The sequence below is a fragment of the Cnephaeus nilssonii genome (assembly GCF_951640355.1).
Source record: "Cnephaeus nilssonii genome assembly, chromosome: 2".
NCBI lineage: Eukaryota > Metazoa > Chordata > Mammalia > Chiroptera > Vespertilionidae > Cnephaeus > Cnephaeus nilssonii.
In genome coordinates, this window is record NC_137073.1 from 32,997,563 (window position 1) to 33,014,225 (window position 16,663).

The following is a 16,663-nucleotide window of genomic DNA, read 5'->3' on the forward strand; positions in this document are numbered from 1 at the left end:
GCCCACCAGCTGGGAGAGGCTGGGAGCCCAGGGCACCCACAGAGAAGCAGACAACGGCACAGGTCCTGGACCTCAGTCACAAGCTTTATTGTCTCGAGCACGGACTTGCCACACTTCAACAATTCCACTTTGGGGAGGGGAGGGCGTGGGGGGGACTTGGCAGGGAATGGCTGAGTCCACACGGGTCAGGCGGACATGCTCACTGGAAACTTCTTTGATAACCTGCCCCCTGCAAACCCATCCGGGGCTCAGCCCTCCGGTGTGGGCCTTTGGCTGTTAGTAGACTAATCAGCGCCTCCTTGGGGAGGCCGCTGCCTGAATTTGCTGGAAAGAGTAGTATTAACTCTGGGTTAGGCCACTAAAGCATCGCTCCTACTGTTGTTAATAAAACAGCATGCGAGAGCTACCAAAAGCCAACGGGGAGGGGAGGGGGCTGATGGGACAAACTGGCTGCCCGCCCCCACAATGGCAAGGTTGATGGCAAGGTCGTGAGCACCACCCACCTGCACCTGGGAGCACTTGCAGGCTCCCTGGGCAGACTGCACACCCGTCCTGGTGCACCTTGGGAACGCCATGAAGGGGCGCTAGGCTCCGCCTGTACCCCCCAGCAGTGGTGCTGCGGCACAAGGCCATGGCCTGCGGGCCCTCCAGCTCTAGAGGCGGGCACTGCTGGACCACAGCTGGCTTCTCCTGCCACACACAGGCCTGGAGAGACTCAGCAGGGCTCCAGGTGCTGAGCTTTGTCTTGCCAACTATATGCCTTGGGTTCCCTTTCTGGAGACGAGGCTTAAAAGGCTCCGGGCCGGTGCCTGGTAAGATTGAAAGGGGCTGTTGGTGCCTGTGCATTCTGATGCCTGTGCCTGACACACACACATCCATGAACGCTCACTGCGTGCCTGGGTGTGTGTGTGCACTGCCAGGTTGCAGGAATGTCTGTGGTGTGTGCGGCCACTACCTTGCCTGGCCTGGGGCTCAGTCCTGGAACCCAAGTGTGTGCGCCTGTGTGGCCTGAGCATGGCTGATGCAAACACCCCACCTGCATGGCCGTGTGTGACCCCTGTGAGTGTGCGTGAGTCAAGGGTCAGTGGGTGTGTCCGTCAGGGTGCGCACAAGTGCACCTGCAGGTGGGAGGCCCAGTTTTGGGACGGCTGGTCAGCCCAGGGGACACCGAATTACCGACCAGTTAAAAGATGCCTGGACCACTGGTCTGAACGCCCCTGCAGCCACCCTGCCCCAGCTCCAAGCCAGGTCGATGTGGGGGTGAGGACAGGGGCTCCCACTTTCCTAATACTGTGCTCCTGGCCTTGGCGGCCACCGTCTGGCCAGCAGCTTGGAGTTGTGTATGTTGGTGTTGGGGGGAAAGGACCTTGCACCCCAACACCTTGAACCTGGGACTCGCTGGGCAGACAGGCTAGGGGAGCTTGTACCAGTGCGTGAAGGAGGCTCACGATGTGGGGACGAGCAGCCCTGGGCACTGCCTTGCCAGGAAGTGGCTGCAGAAAAGGGGGTCCTCAGTGGCTCCTGAGGCCCGGGCGTCGCTCCTTGGTGCCTGCAAGGAGACGCTGGGCCTCCTCTGACCCTTTCCTGGGACAATGGCTCTCCGGGATCCGAGGGGGACCCTGGAGAAGGAAGGGAAGAAAGGGAGGGGAGGGACGTGCTCAGGGTGCCAAGATGGTCCCCAGCAGCTCGTTCTGGGGAGCGGGCTGGTCGGACAGCCTCAGCCTCCCCACACGAATTCCAGAAACTGCTGGGTGTCCTGGCGTCGGGGCTGCAGGTTCCGGGCCAGGTCAGGGCGGTACCGCTCTCTGTGGAAGTTCGTGCTTGAGGAAGCCTCCTGGTCCGGCAGGGGGTTGGGGGTGGGGATTGTCCAGACGGTAGGTACATTATTGTTACAAATACTGTTCTTGTCTCCAAAGTAACAGTCCTGGCCGCTGCCTGGAGGGGGCGCCACTGGGGCAGAAAAGAGTGGCTCTGGTGTGGACGGGGCTGCTCCATGATGGCCCTCAGGGTCAGTGCTTGTCCTGGAGAGAGCAAGGGCTTGATCAGCAAGTGGCAGAGGGGAGGAGGTAAAAAAGGAGGGGCTGGGGGAGGAGAACCCACCAGTGCCAGGTAGAGGGAACAGCATGGGCAAAGGCCCTGGGGTAGAAAAAAGTCTCTTTGCTGTGTGTTGCAGAATGGTGAGATAAGAGGTAGGGTGGGAGCTGCTTAGGGGAAGTTGAGGAGAAGAGGCAAGAGCAGGTGGGTTTGCAGAGCCCTGAGTTCCTGTGTGGAGGCTGGATCCAAGAAAATAAAAATTGGTGGCGAGACTCCAAGCCCTGGTTTTCATGTCTGCAAACTGGGATGACCCCTGTGCCTCAAAGGGTTGATGAAGCCACACAAGGGTTGGCTATCAGCACCCTGACACTCCCCCCTACAGCTCTGTGCCCCTCCCCACCCATTTCTCTCTTTGGCCCTTGGCAGGTTCTATGTCCAAGGTTCTATCTCCAGGGGAGCACGTGTGCCCAGGGGTTCTCCTGTCTGGGGTGGAGGACACTCCAGCCTCTCTTGCCCGAGGTCACATGGCAAACCAGGGACAGAGCCAGTGCTGGGCTCTCCCCACCTATTAGGCTGGCATCTGGGCCCCAGGTGGGTGCCCGTAACACTGTGGGCAAAAGCAGGTGTTAACTGTGGGGTGGGGCCACCAGGCACCCTCTTAAAACACAACCGTCTAGCAAAGACATGACAATCACAGGGGTCACAGGCCCCTTTAGGCCCACAAAGTTCTAGAAAACCAATTTTATACCCATAATGTTATAAAACATAGGCTTAACAGATTGCTTAAGAAAGAGAGAACATGCTTATGTTTAAAATATTCAGTGAAAAATACAGGAGGTGAAATTGAATATAGTGTGAGACTTACTCAATTAAAATGATGTATGTGCTGCTTTGCCACCATCACAGTAAAGATTGGCTCAGGCTAGAGTCATCCCCGGATGCTAATTCCAGGGGAGGGGTTCAGTGAGGAGAGGGTATTCACATGGCCCTACTGTCTCCACAGCCTGATTGTTAAAAAACAGCCAATAACTATGCAGCAGAGAAATCAGATAACTCCTTGATGAGGTGATCGCAATTCACATCAGGAGGGAAGGGCAGATGGGCATCATGTCCCCAGTCGGGATGCCAAAAGCACGGCATTGATGAAGTGTTCCCGCCCGAGATGCAGGACCTGGCTCAGATCACAGGGACCCACCAGCAAACCTCAAATGAGGAATCTTCTATTTAATAAAGCGGGGGGGGGGGGGGGGCATGCAGTAGGCAGCTGATTGATATTCCTCTCACATTGGTTTCTCTCACTCTCCCTTCCTCTCTCTTTAAAAATCAATACAAATATACACTGAGTGGCCAGATTATTATGATCTCTGATCACATAATAATCTGGCCACTCAGTGTGTGTGTGTGTGTGTGTGTGTGTGTGTGTGTGTATGTGTGTGTGTGTGTGTGTATGAGGCCTGGTGCATGAATTCGTGCATGGGTGGGGTCCGGCCAGCCTTGCTGGTGGGGGGGGGGGGGGTGGGGGCAGGGCCTGGGCGGTTGGCCGGCCTGCCTGCTGGTTGAACTCCTGGTTTGAGGGGACAATTTGCATATTAGCCTTTTATTATATAGGCTATACACTGAGTGGCCAAATTATTATGCATTCAGAGATCATAATAATCTGGCCACTCAGTGTATATATTTCCAAAAGGAGTGGGGACTATATTTCAAAACTGCCAATGTCATAAAAATCAAAGAGAAATCGAGAACATGTTCCAGATGAAAGGAGACTAACGAGACATAACAGCTAAATGCAATAAGCTAACTTAACCTGTGAAGAATCCTGTACAGAGGGGAAAATGAGTATGGAGGGTAGAGTGGATATAAATCTTAGATCAACGTTCCATTTGCTGAAATTGATAACTGTACTGTTGTTATGTATAATCATGTCCTTTTACTCAGGAAATACAGACCCAAGTGTTAAGGGCCAAGACATGCAATTACACTAAAATGGTTCAGAAAAAAACTACAGGCATTACTACACACACAGCTACACATACAGAGCAAGAGATGAAACACACAGGGCAACATGCTTACAATGCAATGTGGGAAAGGACAGATGACATGCTAGGTACTATTTTTATTCTTGCAATTTTTTGGTAATTTTGAAATGATTTCCAACTGAAGTTAATGTTTACACACATGCATATACATATACATACACATATAACAGCTTCTCATTATTCACAGTAGTTATGTTCTATAAAGTCATCACCTGCGCTGAATTAGCGAATACCGAGCCACTGCTCCCGGCGGAAATATGGGTTTAGGTTCCCTCAAACCTCTGATCAGGACGTTTTAGTCAACTGGTCATACATAACCATGTTTTGTGTGTGATTCTGTGTGAAGACATCTTATTTAACACATGCTGTTGACTCATTAACAACTCAAGGCCAACAGTACAGCAGGTCTTTGAATAACATCGTTTTGTTCTAATGGTGACGGGGAAAAAATCGATTCTTGGCCGGGACCACTGTGTGTGTGACATTCGCACATCCTCCCCATGTCTGCATGGGTTTCCTCTGGGGACTCTGGCTTCCCCCGACATTCCAAAGACCTGCATGTGAGGTAAACCGGCGTGCCCACACTGTCCCCGTCCGCGTGGGTGTGGGTGTGAGTGGCCCTGTGATGGAAGGGCGTCCTGTGCACGTGGGTCCCACCTTGTGCCCTGAGCTGCTGGGAGACACCCAGCCACCTGTGACCCTGAACTGGAATAAGCAGGCTGGAATAAAATGATCTTACCTATTTTTATTCTTCTTAAATGTATGTATAGCTCACATTTATTTCAATGTTTAATATTAGAAGTGTTTGGGGTCTTTATTTAGAAGTTTGGTGATGTTTTTGTGACCAGAAATATGCCATGGGAACTTAACTCCTGTTTATATCAATTAGCTAATCGTAAAGCTGTTTTTGTTATATGTCATTTCGCTTAAAGTTGCAATCTCCAAGAACCCATCAGTGATCTTAAGTGAGGACTTACTGTATAATTCATGCCTGAACAAAGCTTATTTATTTTTCAAATATATTTTCATTGATTTCAGAGAGGAGGGGAGAGGGACAGAGAGAAACATCAATGATGGGAGTTACTGATCAGCTGCCTCCTGCACACTCCACACTGGGGATCGAGCCTGCAACCGGGACCTGGAATCGAACTGTGACCTCCATAGTTCATAGTTTGACACTCGACCATTGAATCACATCGTCCAGGCTGAATGAAGCTTATTTAACACACAGATTTTCTTTGTAGAGCACATAGCCATCACTTGGGGGTCACTGTAAACAGCAGAAATCACCAAGTAAAAGCACAAAAATGTGGAAAAGGTGGCACTAAATAGATTTCAAAAAGGACAGGTTTGCAGTATGAGAGCTGAAACGAGAAGGGAGAGAGCAGCCTTGTTACCCCTCGGCTGGGAACATGCAGGTCAGGCAACTCAGATTTTTCTCTGCTCTGCGCATGTCCACAAATGACCACAAAATTGTTGCAAATATTGATTTTGGGGTTATAAACACGTTTTTAGTTGCAAATTTGCGAATATGGAGTCTGTGAATAATGAGGCTTGATTGTACATATCCGTGTGCACACACACACACTTCGGAAAGCTCAGGAAGGCTACCACTTGCAAACACTAACCTTGGCCATCTCTGAGTAAGAGGGCTACTAGTATTTTCTTCTTTATGTATTTTTGTTTTTTTCTCAAAAGTTTCCCAAAAGGCATGTATTACTTTATAATAAACATTTCTTTAAAACAGGGAAACAAGGTTAAAAAGCAAGAGGAATTCTGAATCAAGATGGACTGCGTGGGTTCCTCTGTGAGAGACCCTACTGTGAAGCCTTTGCGTGATGCATCTTTGTTTGCATTTCTGGTGGCTTTTCAGGTTTTCCTGCCTGTGCAGGAGTGCAGTGGGAGTGCCACGGTGTCTCCCGGGACCAGAGAGCTCCTTACCTCTTGTTTGTGGGTCTTGTCTTGCTGGTGGATGCCGTTCGCAGAACCCGAATTGCCAATGGCCTGTAAGAGTCATGGGCAGATGCTGAGCGAGGTTCACCAGACAACAGTTCCTTGTTCGTCCACTAGATGGCGTTGTCTTCTTGATAGGATCGTTCGGGCTCCAAACTGATCAGAGCTGTTCGGAATGGGGGTCCCAGGACCCGTAGACCAAAGCTCTGGGGCAAGGTTGCGTCTCTCCCCTTGGTCTGAGATCCTCGTGGCAAAGCCATGTACCCTTGGGCGGGGGCTCTCAGAGCACATGCCTATGTCTCTCCCCCCTAGACCAGGGTTCCCAGGATCGATAGGGCTGCCTCCCCCTTCAGACTAGGTTTCCGAGGACAGGGCCGCCTTCCCCTGACGATGGGGGTTCCCAGGATAGGGCCATGCTCCATGAGGACACTGCCCACTGGCTTGCCTGGTCAGCCCAGCCCTGGCCCATGGCTCACCGGGGGCTTGTCAGGGCTGCTCCTCAGGGCCTCCATGAGCTTCTCCACCTGCTGAGCCTGGTCCAGTGCATCCCGCAGTGTGTCCTCTGTGCTCATCAGCTGGTGCTGTAGCCGCAGGAGCTCCGGTGCCGAGGACGGGTCAATGAGGGAGTAGCGCCTCTGATCCGACAGCGACTTCTCTTTGTCCTACAAGTGGCCGGAGAAAGGAGGAGCATGCGTGAGGGTGCAGTGTGCATGTGTGTTAGGGGAGGGGGAAATTCTCCTGGCCCCGCCCCACCTCTGGGCCAGGCCCCCCTCCCTCACCTGAGGGCCCCCACTGAAGCAGGCTCTGTCAGACGCTTCATGTCCTCCAAGTCGCAAAATCCAGACACCTTCCTCTTTCCTTCTTGATTCTCCCTACTCCCTCCACACTGTCTTATGTGGGTCCCTCCTCTTGACCGCCAGACCCCATCCTATAGTGACTTCTCTACTCCTCCTCCCCTACCCAGGAGGACACAGCGGCCCCACCCATGATGGTCTCTGGAGACACACCTGCCTTTACACAAACTTGCCCCCTTCCTCCTGACACTCATGTGTGAACCCCCCACTGCAGGACCCTTTTCTGGTTGATTACTTCTCTGGGTGGGGAGCTCACCAGCCTGCATAGCCCACCTTACCTCCGGACAGGTCAGATTCTTAAGACAGTATTCCTTAGCATTGCACCCCTACACGGCCACACAGCAGCCAGCACGATGCTGCTAAAGCAGCTGCCTGTGACCTCCACCAGCTGCATCACGGACCTGTGGTTCCAGGGGCTTGGCGGTTCCTGGGATGGCTCCAGGTCACCACTCTCCTGGCCTGACGGCAGGGCAGCCTCAGTCCCACCCTAGCGTTCCCTGCCCCCACATACCAGCCCAGTGAGCTTTTCACGAAGGCCCCGGATGTCATCCTTGAGTTTCTGCTCCTTGATCCGCCACTCAGCCTTGTGGACCTCACGGCTCAGGTCCCTCTCGGGCCCCGGGGAGTGGCGATTGGCTTCCAGCAACAATACCCGCAATTCGTTCAGGCTCCTGGGGGAGGGAGTTGGGGGGGCGTGCAAAGAACAGCTACAGTCACTCCCACACTCCAGCGATCTGCCAAATGCCTAGGAGACGGCCACTCTGTGGGGGAGACCGGCTATTACAACAGCACCTGCGCCAGAAGGGGCCAGAGTGGAAACATGAGGCATGAAATCATTCAACCACCGCCCAGGAGGGACCAGGATTTAGGGACGAAACACTGAAGAGGACTTGGCCTTTCCTAGAATGTTTTTAAAGTTGTTTATTTTTTTTATAAAGAGAATATTTATTTAACTAAAAAATTAAGCAAAGCAAACAAAATATTCATCCAAGGGCACCCATGAGACAAGACATTTTAAATGGCTGAAATCAGATGAGGTTTCTTTCCTATGTCAGCCCTTAACCAACTGGCAGTAGCTGCCTGGAATGCTGTGATGAGAACGATTCTCAGGCACAGCCAGGCTGTGCAGAAAAGAGTGCGGTAGTCAATGAGCAATGTCTGCAACAGGCACAGGCTTAGAGAATAGGACACACTCCTTCTAAGCCTTTCCCCTTCCCTGCAACTACTACAGAGGAGAGGGAAATTCCCTCACTAGGTGGCCATGGGTAGTTGAGAACAAAGTGGAAGTCCCTTTCCTCCTCCTTCCTGCTGTGGATGTGATGGCTGGAGCTCCAGCAGCCACTCTGCAACCATGAGGAAGAGTCCAAGAAAACCAATCACTTAGCACTGGTATTTTTAGCTACTGACAGTCATCCATGGCTACTCCCAGATTTGTTATGTGAGGAAAGCAAATCTACTGGTTAATCTGCCAAACATTCCTAGCTGATCTCCCACTCCCATCCTTAGCATCACAGGAGCGTGGAGGAGCTCATGGTGGCCTACTTCAATAAAGGAAGGCTTCAAAGAAGAGATGGGCTAAGAGCTAAGCCTCAAGCATGGACTGGACAGAGTGAAATGTCCAAAAAGAAGAAGGTAGCAATTGAGTAAGTGATGAGGGACAGAGGAAGAAATGAGCCTGTTGATAGCAGGAAGACAGACTCCTCAGAGGAGGCAAGACCGGGCTGAGCCCCGAGAATAAAATATCTGATTTGGACAGGGGAGGGTACGGGGAGCAAGACAGCAGTGGAGCCTTGCCGGAGCACCTGGCTGGCGGTGAGTGCATGCTGGGAAGGAATGTTCCCCAGTTGCACCTGTTTCACTCCCTCCTGGGAAGGGCCACATTTTCTAGAGAGGTGCTAAATTTAAAGCAAATCTAGCACAGAAAGTCCCAGTGTGTCACCAGACTTAACAGGAGGGGAAGGGAAGAGACACCATTTCCTTTATAAAAAGATGTTTGTACTTTAACAAGATTCCTTTAAATCAGAGGATGAATCTCAAATGTTTATAGGGGCTGGTAAACCATGCCCATAAGTGGGTGTAAGTAAAACAATGAAGAGGAGTGGACGACTTGGGACACGTGACCTCCCTGTCCACCGAGAGAGGGTGCAGGTACGCCCCAGCAATGACTGGTTGTTACTATGCTGGGAGTCAGCCCATTGATGTCAGATCTTCTGGAGAAATCTAGATTTTATGTGTAATCTTCTGACTTTTTAAATGTTCATCTAGGTGTTCTTTTCCCCCTAAAGCCTCATATGGGTTACACAAACCATGTCTATAAACTGGAACCAAGTGGTTCTCAAAGTGTGGCCCCTCAGGGGTCCCCAAGACTCTTTCAAGGGATCTTTGGGTCAAAATTATTTTTACTATCATTTCTCATGTGCATACAATGAATTTTTTTCTTGGGGTCACATAACATATTAATGATCTGAAAACAATATTAAAATACACTCTTTTCTAACTACAAATCACTGTGAGGCCAGATTTTCATAATATACTTCAACCAACTGCAAAGACTGAATACAAAATGTTAAACAATGCCCCTCTTTTCATTAAATATCTTTTTGTTTTGGAAAACAGTCACTTTTTATCAAAAGCATGTCATTTATGGTACATGCAATTGGTTTATTATTTTTAAATGAGTTAATAAATATTTTTACATTCCTCAGTTTTAATTTCTAATATGACAAATATAGAATAAACAAACGCAAGCTCCTTGGGAATCCTCAATAAATTTTAAGAGTTTAAAGGTAGCGATGAAGACCATTAACTTTGGGAGCCACTAGTCTTCCCTGTAAGTTCTGCTTGGAGAAAGAACTGTGTTAGGGAGGACTCTGAGGCCTCATCTGAGCTTAGCAGAGGAGAGCACAGCGACCCCTGGTGATGCCAGCTACCTATCCTACCCAGTCCATCCTTGCCCACCTCCGGAGAAGACTGGCTAATGTCAGGTGGAGTGAGGGTCAGGGCAGAGGGAAGGCAGCTGGTGGCAGGGCCAGGCAGGTCTGAGCACCCTCCCCACGGCTACGCACCGCTCCTTCCTGAGCAGCTCCTGGCTGATGAGCACCAGCTGGCCTGAGGCATCGTGGGTCTTCCGGGACACGGCCTCCAGCTCGGCCTCCAAGCGCCGCTTCTCTTTCTGGAGGATGTCCACCTTCTTCTCCCCCGACTTGCACTTGCTCTCCAGCGCTGAGGGTCAGCCAGCAGGAAAGAAGGCGGGGTCAGGATCGCCGTGGGAATCTGTCCCACCAGAGGGCCCGGGCCCAGGCAGGGAGCCAGTGTTCTCGGAGGGTGTGGGGGGGTGTTCACAGTGACACACTCCACTGAGTGGGCCTCTCAGGTCCTGCAGAGCCAGGCAGCCAGGGGCCGAGAGAACAGCTACAAGAGGCAGACCAGGACCCCGAGCACAGAGCCCGGGCCCTGGGTGGTGGGAAGCAGTCGCCCCTGAGACATTCCACTCCTGCCTGAACAAGCACAGGCTCTAGCTTCACCTCTGCCTTGGAGGAGCTGAGGTCAGCTGACCTTTTGGAACCAATTAGGCCCTGTGAACGTGATGGGAACTGGAGAGAGGTGGGGTGGGAACCGTTTCCCAGCACGGGGCCGTCTCACGGACACCACCCCTGACAATGTGGCGGACAAGCAGCAGGGCCCGTTTGTCACCACGTCACAAATTCCAGGCACCCTGCCTCACCCCAGGCTCCCCCTGTCCTCACTTCCCCTGTGCCTTGCTCTCTGCTGCAGCCCGTGCCCTCCCCCGATTCTAAAACCCTGGTATTTCCTCCAGAGGCTGGGGCGGAGAGACTGTGTCAAAGTGGCCTGAGAAACCAAAAAGTCCCGGTGGTATTTCAGAACAGCGAGGCCGCTGGCGAGAGAAGCTGGCTGGGGCCCCTGAGTCTATTATGGACCATGAAAGGGTACTATTCCCCCACTCACTGCTGTCCATGGAAGTCCAGTGTAGGTGAACTGGCCCAGGCCACCTCCTCCTCAAGGCAGAGTGTGGGCGGGCACCCGACCCAGATGCCAACCCTCTCCACGCTCCCCTGGCACGTGGCCCTGAGGAAAGCCCCCGCATCTGCCCTGCGGGAGGGAGACTTACCACTTACTTGGGCCCTGAGCATCTCAGTCTGGTTCGTCAAGGCTGTCACCTCCTTGTCCCTCTTGTTCAGCTTGTCCTGCAGGCCTAGGGGAGAAGGGAGAGGCGAGGGGCCATTAATACTCCAGGTCCAGTGCTGGGGTCCAGCGGTTGCCACCCATCCCTCTGGGTAGCTTACTCTGAATTAAAGGCTCCAGTACTGTGTGGTCTCAGGCAACTTAACTCTCAGAGTTTCCTCAAGTGAAAAATGGAGATGATAATAATGGTGCCCATGTCACAAGGTCATGTGCCTTCAATACTGGATAGACAAACCGGGCTGGTGTGGCTTGGTTTATTGAGTTCTGGGCATACCTTATTGTTTGTTTGATTTTACATTGTTTTTAAAATAGGTATAAACTACAAATGGTTGAGCGTCGATGTATGAACCAGGAAGTTGAGGTTCAATTCTCGTTCAGGGCACTTACCTGGCTGTGGATATGATCCCTGGTTGAAGCGAGAATGAAAGACAACCGATAGATGTTTCTCTCTCACATCAATGTTTCTCTCTCTCCCTTCCTCTCTCTAAGCATGTCCTTAGGTGAGGATTTAAAAAAAAAATGGCCAAGAGAATTTTGAAAGAGCAGAGTTAGGCAAGGGTAGCCTTGCCAGTAATTAAAAACCAAACAGAGCTTGGATAATTAAAACATAAGCTGCGGCCTGAGCGGTTAAGTTGGTTGGAGCATCCTCCTCCGCAGCAGAAGGTCATGGATTCAATCCCCGGTCAGGGCGGGTGTGAGAGGCAACCGATCGATGCGTCTCTCTCACATCTCTCTCTCTCCCTTCTTCCCTTTTTAAAATCAATAAAAAAATTTTTTAAAAATTATAGAATTGGCACATGAACAAATAGAAAGGTCATTGGAAAGGAATAGAAAATCCAGAAATAGAGTCAGTTACATAAGGAAAGTTAAAAATAATAAGGTTGGCAATTCAAATCAGTAGAGAAGGGGAGATAAGTTTTTCAAATATGGGGTACTCTTTTAGGAAAATATAAAAATGGATCCTTATTTCACACCTTCTAGAAGGATGAATTCTAGAGTGATCAGAGATTTAAACATAGAATAAGGAACTAAAAAGTACTAGAAGAAACCATAAGATAATTAATAAATTAATTAATAAAGACCTCCCCCCCCCACACACACACCCAAAGAAAGATAGATTTGAGAAAATCTGCAAATACCATTATAAGAAAAGCCAAACCACAACTTGGGGGATATGTTTGCAATGTCATAAATAAGGAATTTCTAAAAAACGAACAAAAAGATCACTAACAATAGGAATAAAATGGATAAAGGATGCAAGGAGACATGGAAATGGCACTTCATTCACAGTGAGAGAAAGCTAAATGGAAATTACATCAGGCAACATCTTTTACTCTTCCGATTGGCAGAGATCACAGTTTGCTGAAACATTGTTGGTGAGGCCTCTGAGGAAACACGCTTTTTTTCTTATTAAAAAAATGTTTTTTATTGATTTCAGAGCAAGGAAGTGAGAGGGAGAGAGTTAGAAACATCAATGATGAGAAAGAATCACCGACTGGCGGCCTCCTGCACGCCTCCTACTGGGGATCAAGCCTGCAACTTGGGCATGTGCCCTGACCCGGAATCAAACTGTGACCTCCCGGTTCATGGGTCAATGCTCAACCACTGAGCCATACTGGCTGGGCGAGAAACACTTTCAACCACAGCCAGTGCGAGTCAAAATTGGTTGAGCCCAAGAAGGAGGTAATTTACTGCAGCGGTGTCTGCAGCAGACAAAGACTAAAAACGACCTACACTCCATCAGCAGGAAACTGGCTAAATGATGGTAGCTCCACACAAGGGCGTATTCTGCACCACAGAAAAGAATGTAGTGATAAGGAAGAGTCTCCAAGACACATTATTAAATGGAAGAAAGTGAGGGGCCGACCAGAGTGGGAGGCATGGCACCATCTGTCACCTGTTTGCCTGTAGGTGCAGAAACGCTCTCTGCATGGGGACAGAAGCTGACCAACTTTGTGCCTTTGGGAGGGGAACAGGGGGTAGGACCCTTCACCTTATGCCCTTTGAACCACTTGTAGTTTACACCTATTTTAAAAGCAATGTAAAACCAAACAAACAAGCTATGCCCAGCACTCAATAAACCGAGCCGCAGCCCTCCTCACCTGCGGGTGGGGTGATGGCTCGTGCATGCAGAAGGCACCTCCCCCCAAATGGCGGATGACGCAAAACCAAGTGGCACCCAGCTCCAAGGCAGAACCAACCAGCCTGTCCCCAAAGCCCGTGTCCCGCCTGCCCAGCGGCCACTCACCCTCCACAGTCTCCTTCATCCTCATCTTCTCCCCTGAAATGTCGTTCGACTCAATCATCTGAAAGAAGAGGACTGTAAGGGGGACGCTCGCCTCCCCTCTCTGCCCCCAGCCCCAGCCAGCCCATCAAACTCCACGCCTACACTAATGAGGGGACTTGCTGTGGCAGGGAGCACAGACGTCCTTGAGATGACCCCCCTGACAACAGAGGACCCCTCTCTGTTCCCATCATCCCAAGGCTGCTGTGTGGCTCCCATTGAACACCTCCTACCCCTACCTCTGTGGGAAATGTTTATTATATTGATCACATATCTCCTTCCCTGGGATGCCTACAGAGGTTGGTCCTGGGAATCTGTTTCATCAACATCCAGAGGCAAGAGTCCAGCCTCTGTTTCCCTCCACAAAACAGGCATCGACTGCCCTGGGGCAGTGTGTGCAGAGCATACTCAGGGCTGGCTCCCAGAGGGACTTCAAGAAATGCTCCTTCCTTTCTCTCTAACCCTTCTTCTAAATAATAAACTCAGAAGCCGAAGATCAGGGGAAAAAAATCTGGGCAAACATCAACTGGCTCCTTACTGCTTCCTTCTCCAAAAGTCTCTGGCCTCCTGTCCAAGCTGGCTGTCCTCTGAGCTTGCCGTTTGTCAGAGTCTAACACTGCGGATCAGGATGGCACAGAGCTGAGCAGGCAGTCAACTCCATCAACCTGCCCTTCATACTTCTTCTCATACATCCCAAGCCCTGTTTTGTTCTCAGCTAGTGATAACTAAGCCCCTAGATCGTTATTTACAAACACTGCAGGGAAAATGAGGCACACACTAAAACATCTTTCTAAAATTCTCATACTTATTAGACTAAAAATCCAGTTGTACCTGGACATGAGGGTCCAGACTGAGACCCCGTGTGTGTAGAAGTCGAGAGAGGTCTTCTTGAGGTCACTACCCACGCCTCCACCCGAGGACTGTGACTGAGGAGCAGGAGGCCACCCTAGACCTCTGTCCCCATGCTCTGTGGAGCTACAGCAGCCCCAAACCTCTCCCGCTAAGGGAGTCCACGTGTGGGGTCCCGGCCTGACCCCCTCTCCCCCCCGAGAAGCCAATCAGGACGTATGCGTCTAGGCTAACCTGGGGCTCTTCCTTCCCCTCTGCCCAGGATCCTGGGAGAGCACTTCCTAGCAGAAGGGGGCCGGGAGGCTGCTACCGTGGGACCTCAAGGCATGACGGGCACCCTGTACTCGGACCTCCTGAAGACTTATTGCTGGAATGCCGAGTTCTAGTGTAAAAGTACAAGGGGAACCGGAAGCCCAAGGGGCCTGTAAAAAGGCAACGATTGTGCTGCTAGCTGTCCCTTCATATCAGACTTGACGTCTGTCATCCTGGGCACCCTCTGGCAGCCCTCTGGCACCAGGGCTGGGCACCACCTCCGCCACCGGTGGGCAGAAACCCTGGGAAGGTTACTCGTCTTGAGGTCTTGGTTGGATCATCTATGAAATGGAGCATCGACCTCGTGGGAATGAAGTTGAAATGGGGCAACATAGGGCTTGGCAGTCCCACTGGAGTGCCTTTGGGAAGGGAACCGGGGGTAGGACCCTTCACCTTCCCAGCCCCACTGGAGTGAACACAACCCACCTGGGCCTCCCTAGCCTGCTCAGCCGGGACGTCTGGATTTGGAGCAAAGCTGATACTGGTGGCAGTAGCTTCTCCAGGGCCACCCGCTCCAGCCTTCCAGACCCCACACCCGGGAGCCCCACTCTGGGAAAGTGACCACTGGACTGTGGCTCGTCTCGTTAGGACCAGCAGAAAGAGGGCGCCCTCAGGTCCCCTGGGTCAGCGCTCCAGGTGGAGATAGAACCCCGGGGATGGGCAGGGCTTGTCCACATCAAGGCCAGCCCACGGCCCAGGGGACTCTCAGCAGGACATGTGTGGGCACATCAGGGACTTGGGGACTTGGAGGAAGCCTGTTCTCTGCTCTGAGGAACATTTCTCTCCAGGCCTGGTCTGTGGGGGCCCCAGGCAGGTCAGCTCAGACCATTGTGGGTCCCCACAGTCACCGGGCCAGCTGCCCTTCTCACAGAGGGACGAGAGGCTCCCTCCTCTGAGCCTAGTGCCCCATATCTCAATGGACATGTACCTGGGGCAACGAGAATGCTTCCCTGGGCTGAAAAAAGAGGTCAGTAAACCCTAGGCCCGCCCCAGCCCGCTCTCAAGCCTGAGCTGCTGTTGCCCACGGCCCCGCACAGCCCACAAGAAGGTGCTGCGTACGTTGGCGTGCTGGGACGAGCACAGGGACTCGACAGCCTGGAGTCTGTTTTCAGCGACCAGCAGCTTCTCCCGCAGCCTCTCGGCCTCCTGCTTGCTCTGGGCCTCCGACCGCTGCAGCAGCTCGTAGTCCAGCATCTTCTTCTCGGCCAGGGAGATCTGCTCCTTGAGGAACTCGATGGCCTGCGCCTGGCCCCGGTACTCTGCGTCCAGCTTCTCCAGCTCGTGCACCCGCAGCTCGGCGTCCCGGCGCTGGTCCTGGGCCTCCTGCAGCTCCAGCCGGTGCTGGCCAGCCTGCACCTCCAGCTGGGCCCGCCAGTGCTGCTGCAGCCCGGCCAGCTCCTCCTGGGCCTCCTGCAGCTTCTGCCGCAGGCCCTCCTTCTCCTTCACGTGCATGGCGGTCTCGATGTCGTGCTTGGCGCGCAGGTTGCCCAGCTCCAGCTGGTGCTCCATCTTGATGCCCTCCATCACAGCCTTCAGCTCCCCGATCTCCTTCTGCTGGGCGCCAGGGCCCGAGTTCAGGGTGGCCTTGAGGTCCTCCAGGGACTTCTGATGGTCCGAGGCCAGTGAGTCCAGCTTGGACTTCCAGTTGTCCATGAGCCCCATGTTCTCGCTGGTGGCCTGCTGCACCTTGGCCTTGAGGTCCACCACCTCCTGTGCATACTTCTCGTTGGCGGCCCGGAGCTTCTCCACCTCAGCCTGGTAGGCCCTCAGGGCCTTCTCGTACTTGTCCCGCAGCACGCCGCTCTCCCTCTGGTGCTCCTTGCTGGCCGACAGCAGCCGCTCCCGCAGCTGCAGGGTCTCGGCGGCCTCGGGGTGGTCGGCGGGCGGCGGGCCGGAGTGCAGCAGGCACTGCTGCAGCTCCTCGATCTCGCCCCGCCGCAGGTTCAGCTCCTCCTCCAGCTGCAGCACCCGCGACTTCTCGGCCACTGTGGTCAGCTACCGGGGAGAGAGGGAGACGGTGAGCAGGCCGGCTGGAGAGCAAGGGGATGCAGCAGGGGTGCGGGGGCTTCCTCTCCACTCAAGGGCCCCAGTCCCTGCGGGGTAAGGTCATGAGAAGGGAAGGGCGTCTACTCCTA

The 16,663-nt window shown here is 52.5% G+C and overlaps 1 protein-coding gene across 4 annotated transcripts in view; it reads right to left on the reverse strand.

Annotated features, from left to right (window-relative positions):
• Window positions 1-125: 125 nt before the first annotated feature.
• The window catches only part of CLIP2 (CAP-Gly domain containing linker protein 2), a 70,717-nt gene continuing 54,179 nt past the window's right edge, over window positions 126-16,663 (reverse strand). The window contains exons 10-17 of one of the 4 annotated variants that reach the window (XM_079787413.1): window positions 15,588-16,523; window positions 13,332-13,389; window positions 11,010-11,093; window positions 9,946-10,102; window positions 7,392-7,551; window positions 6,503-6,688; window positions 6,015-6,077; window positions 126-2,021 (exon numbers count right to left, since the gene is read on the reverse strand). In XM_079787413.1, coding sequence (XP_079643539.1) covers window positions 2,010-2,021; window positions 6,015-6,077; window positions 6,503-6,688; window positions 7,392-7,551; window positions 9,946-10,102; window positions 11,010-11,093; window positions 13,332-13,389; window positions 15,588-16,523 — 1,656 coding nt within the window. In that variant the 3' untranslated portion in view covers window positions 126-2,009. Of the gene's footprint in view, window positions 2,022-3,704; window positions 5,344-6,014; window positions 6,078-6,502; window positions 6,689-7,391; window positions 7,552-9,945; window positions 10,103-11,009; window positions 11,094-13,331; window positions 13,390-15,587; window positions 16,524-16,663 lie in introns of those variants that run through there. The other 3 variants (XM_079787410.1, XM_079787411.1, XM_079787412.1) reach the window with 3 other exon arrangements.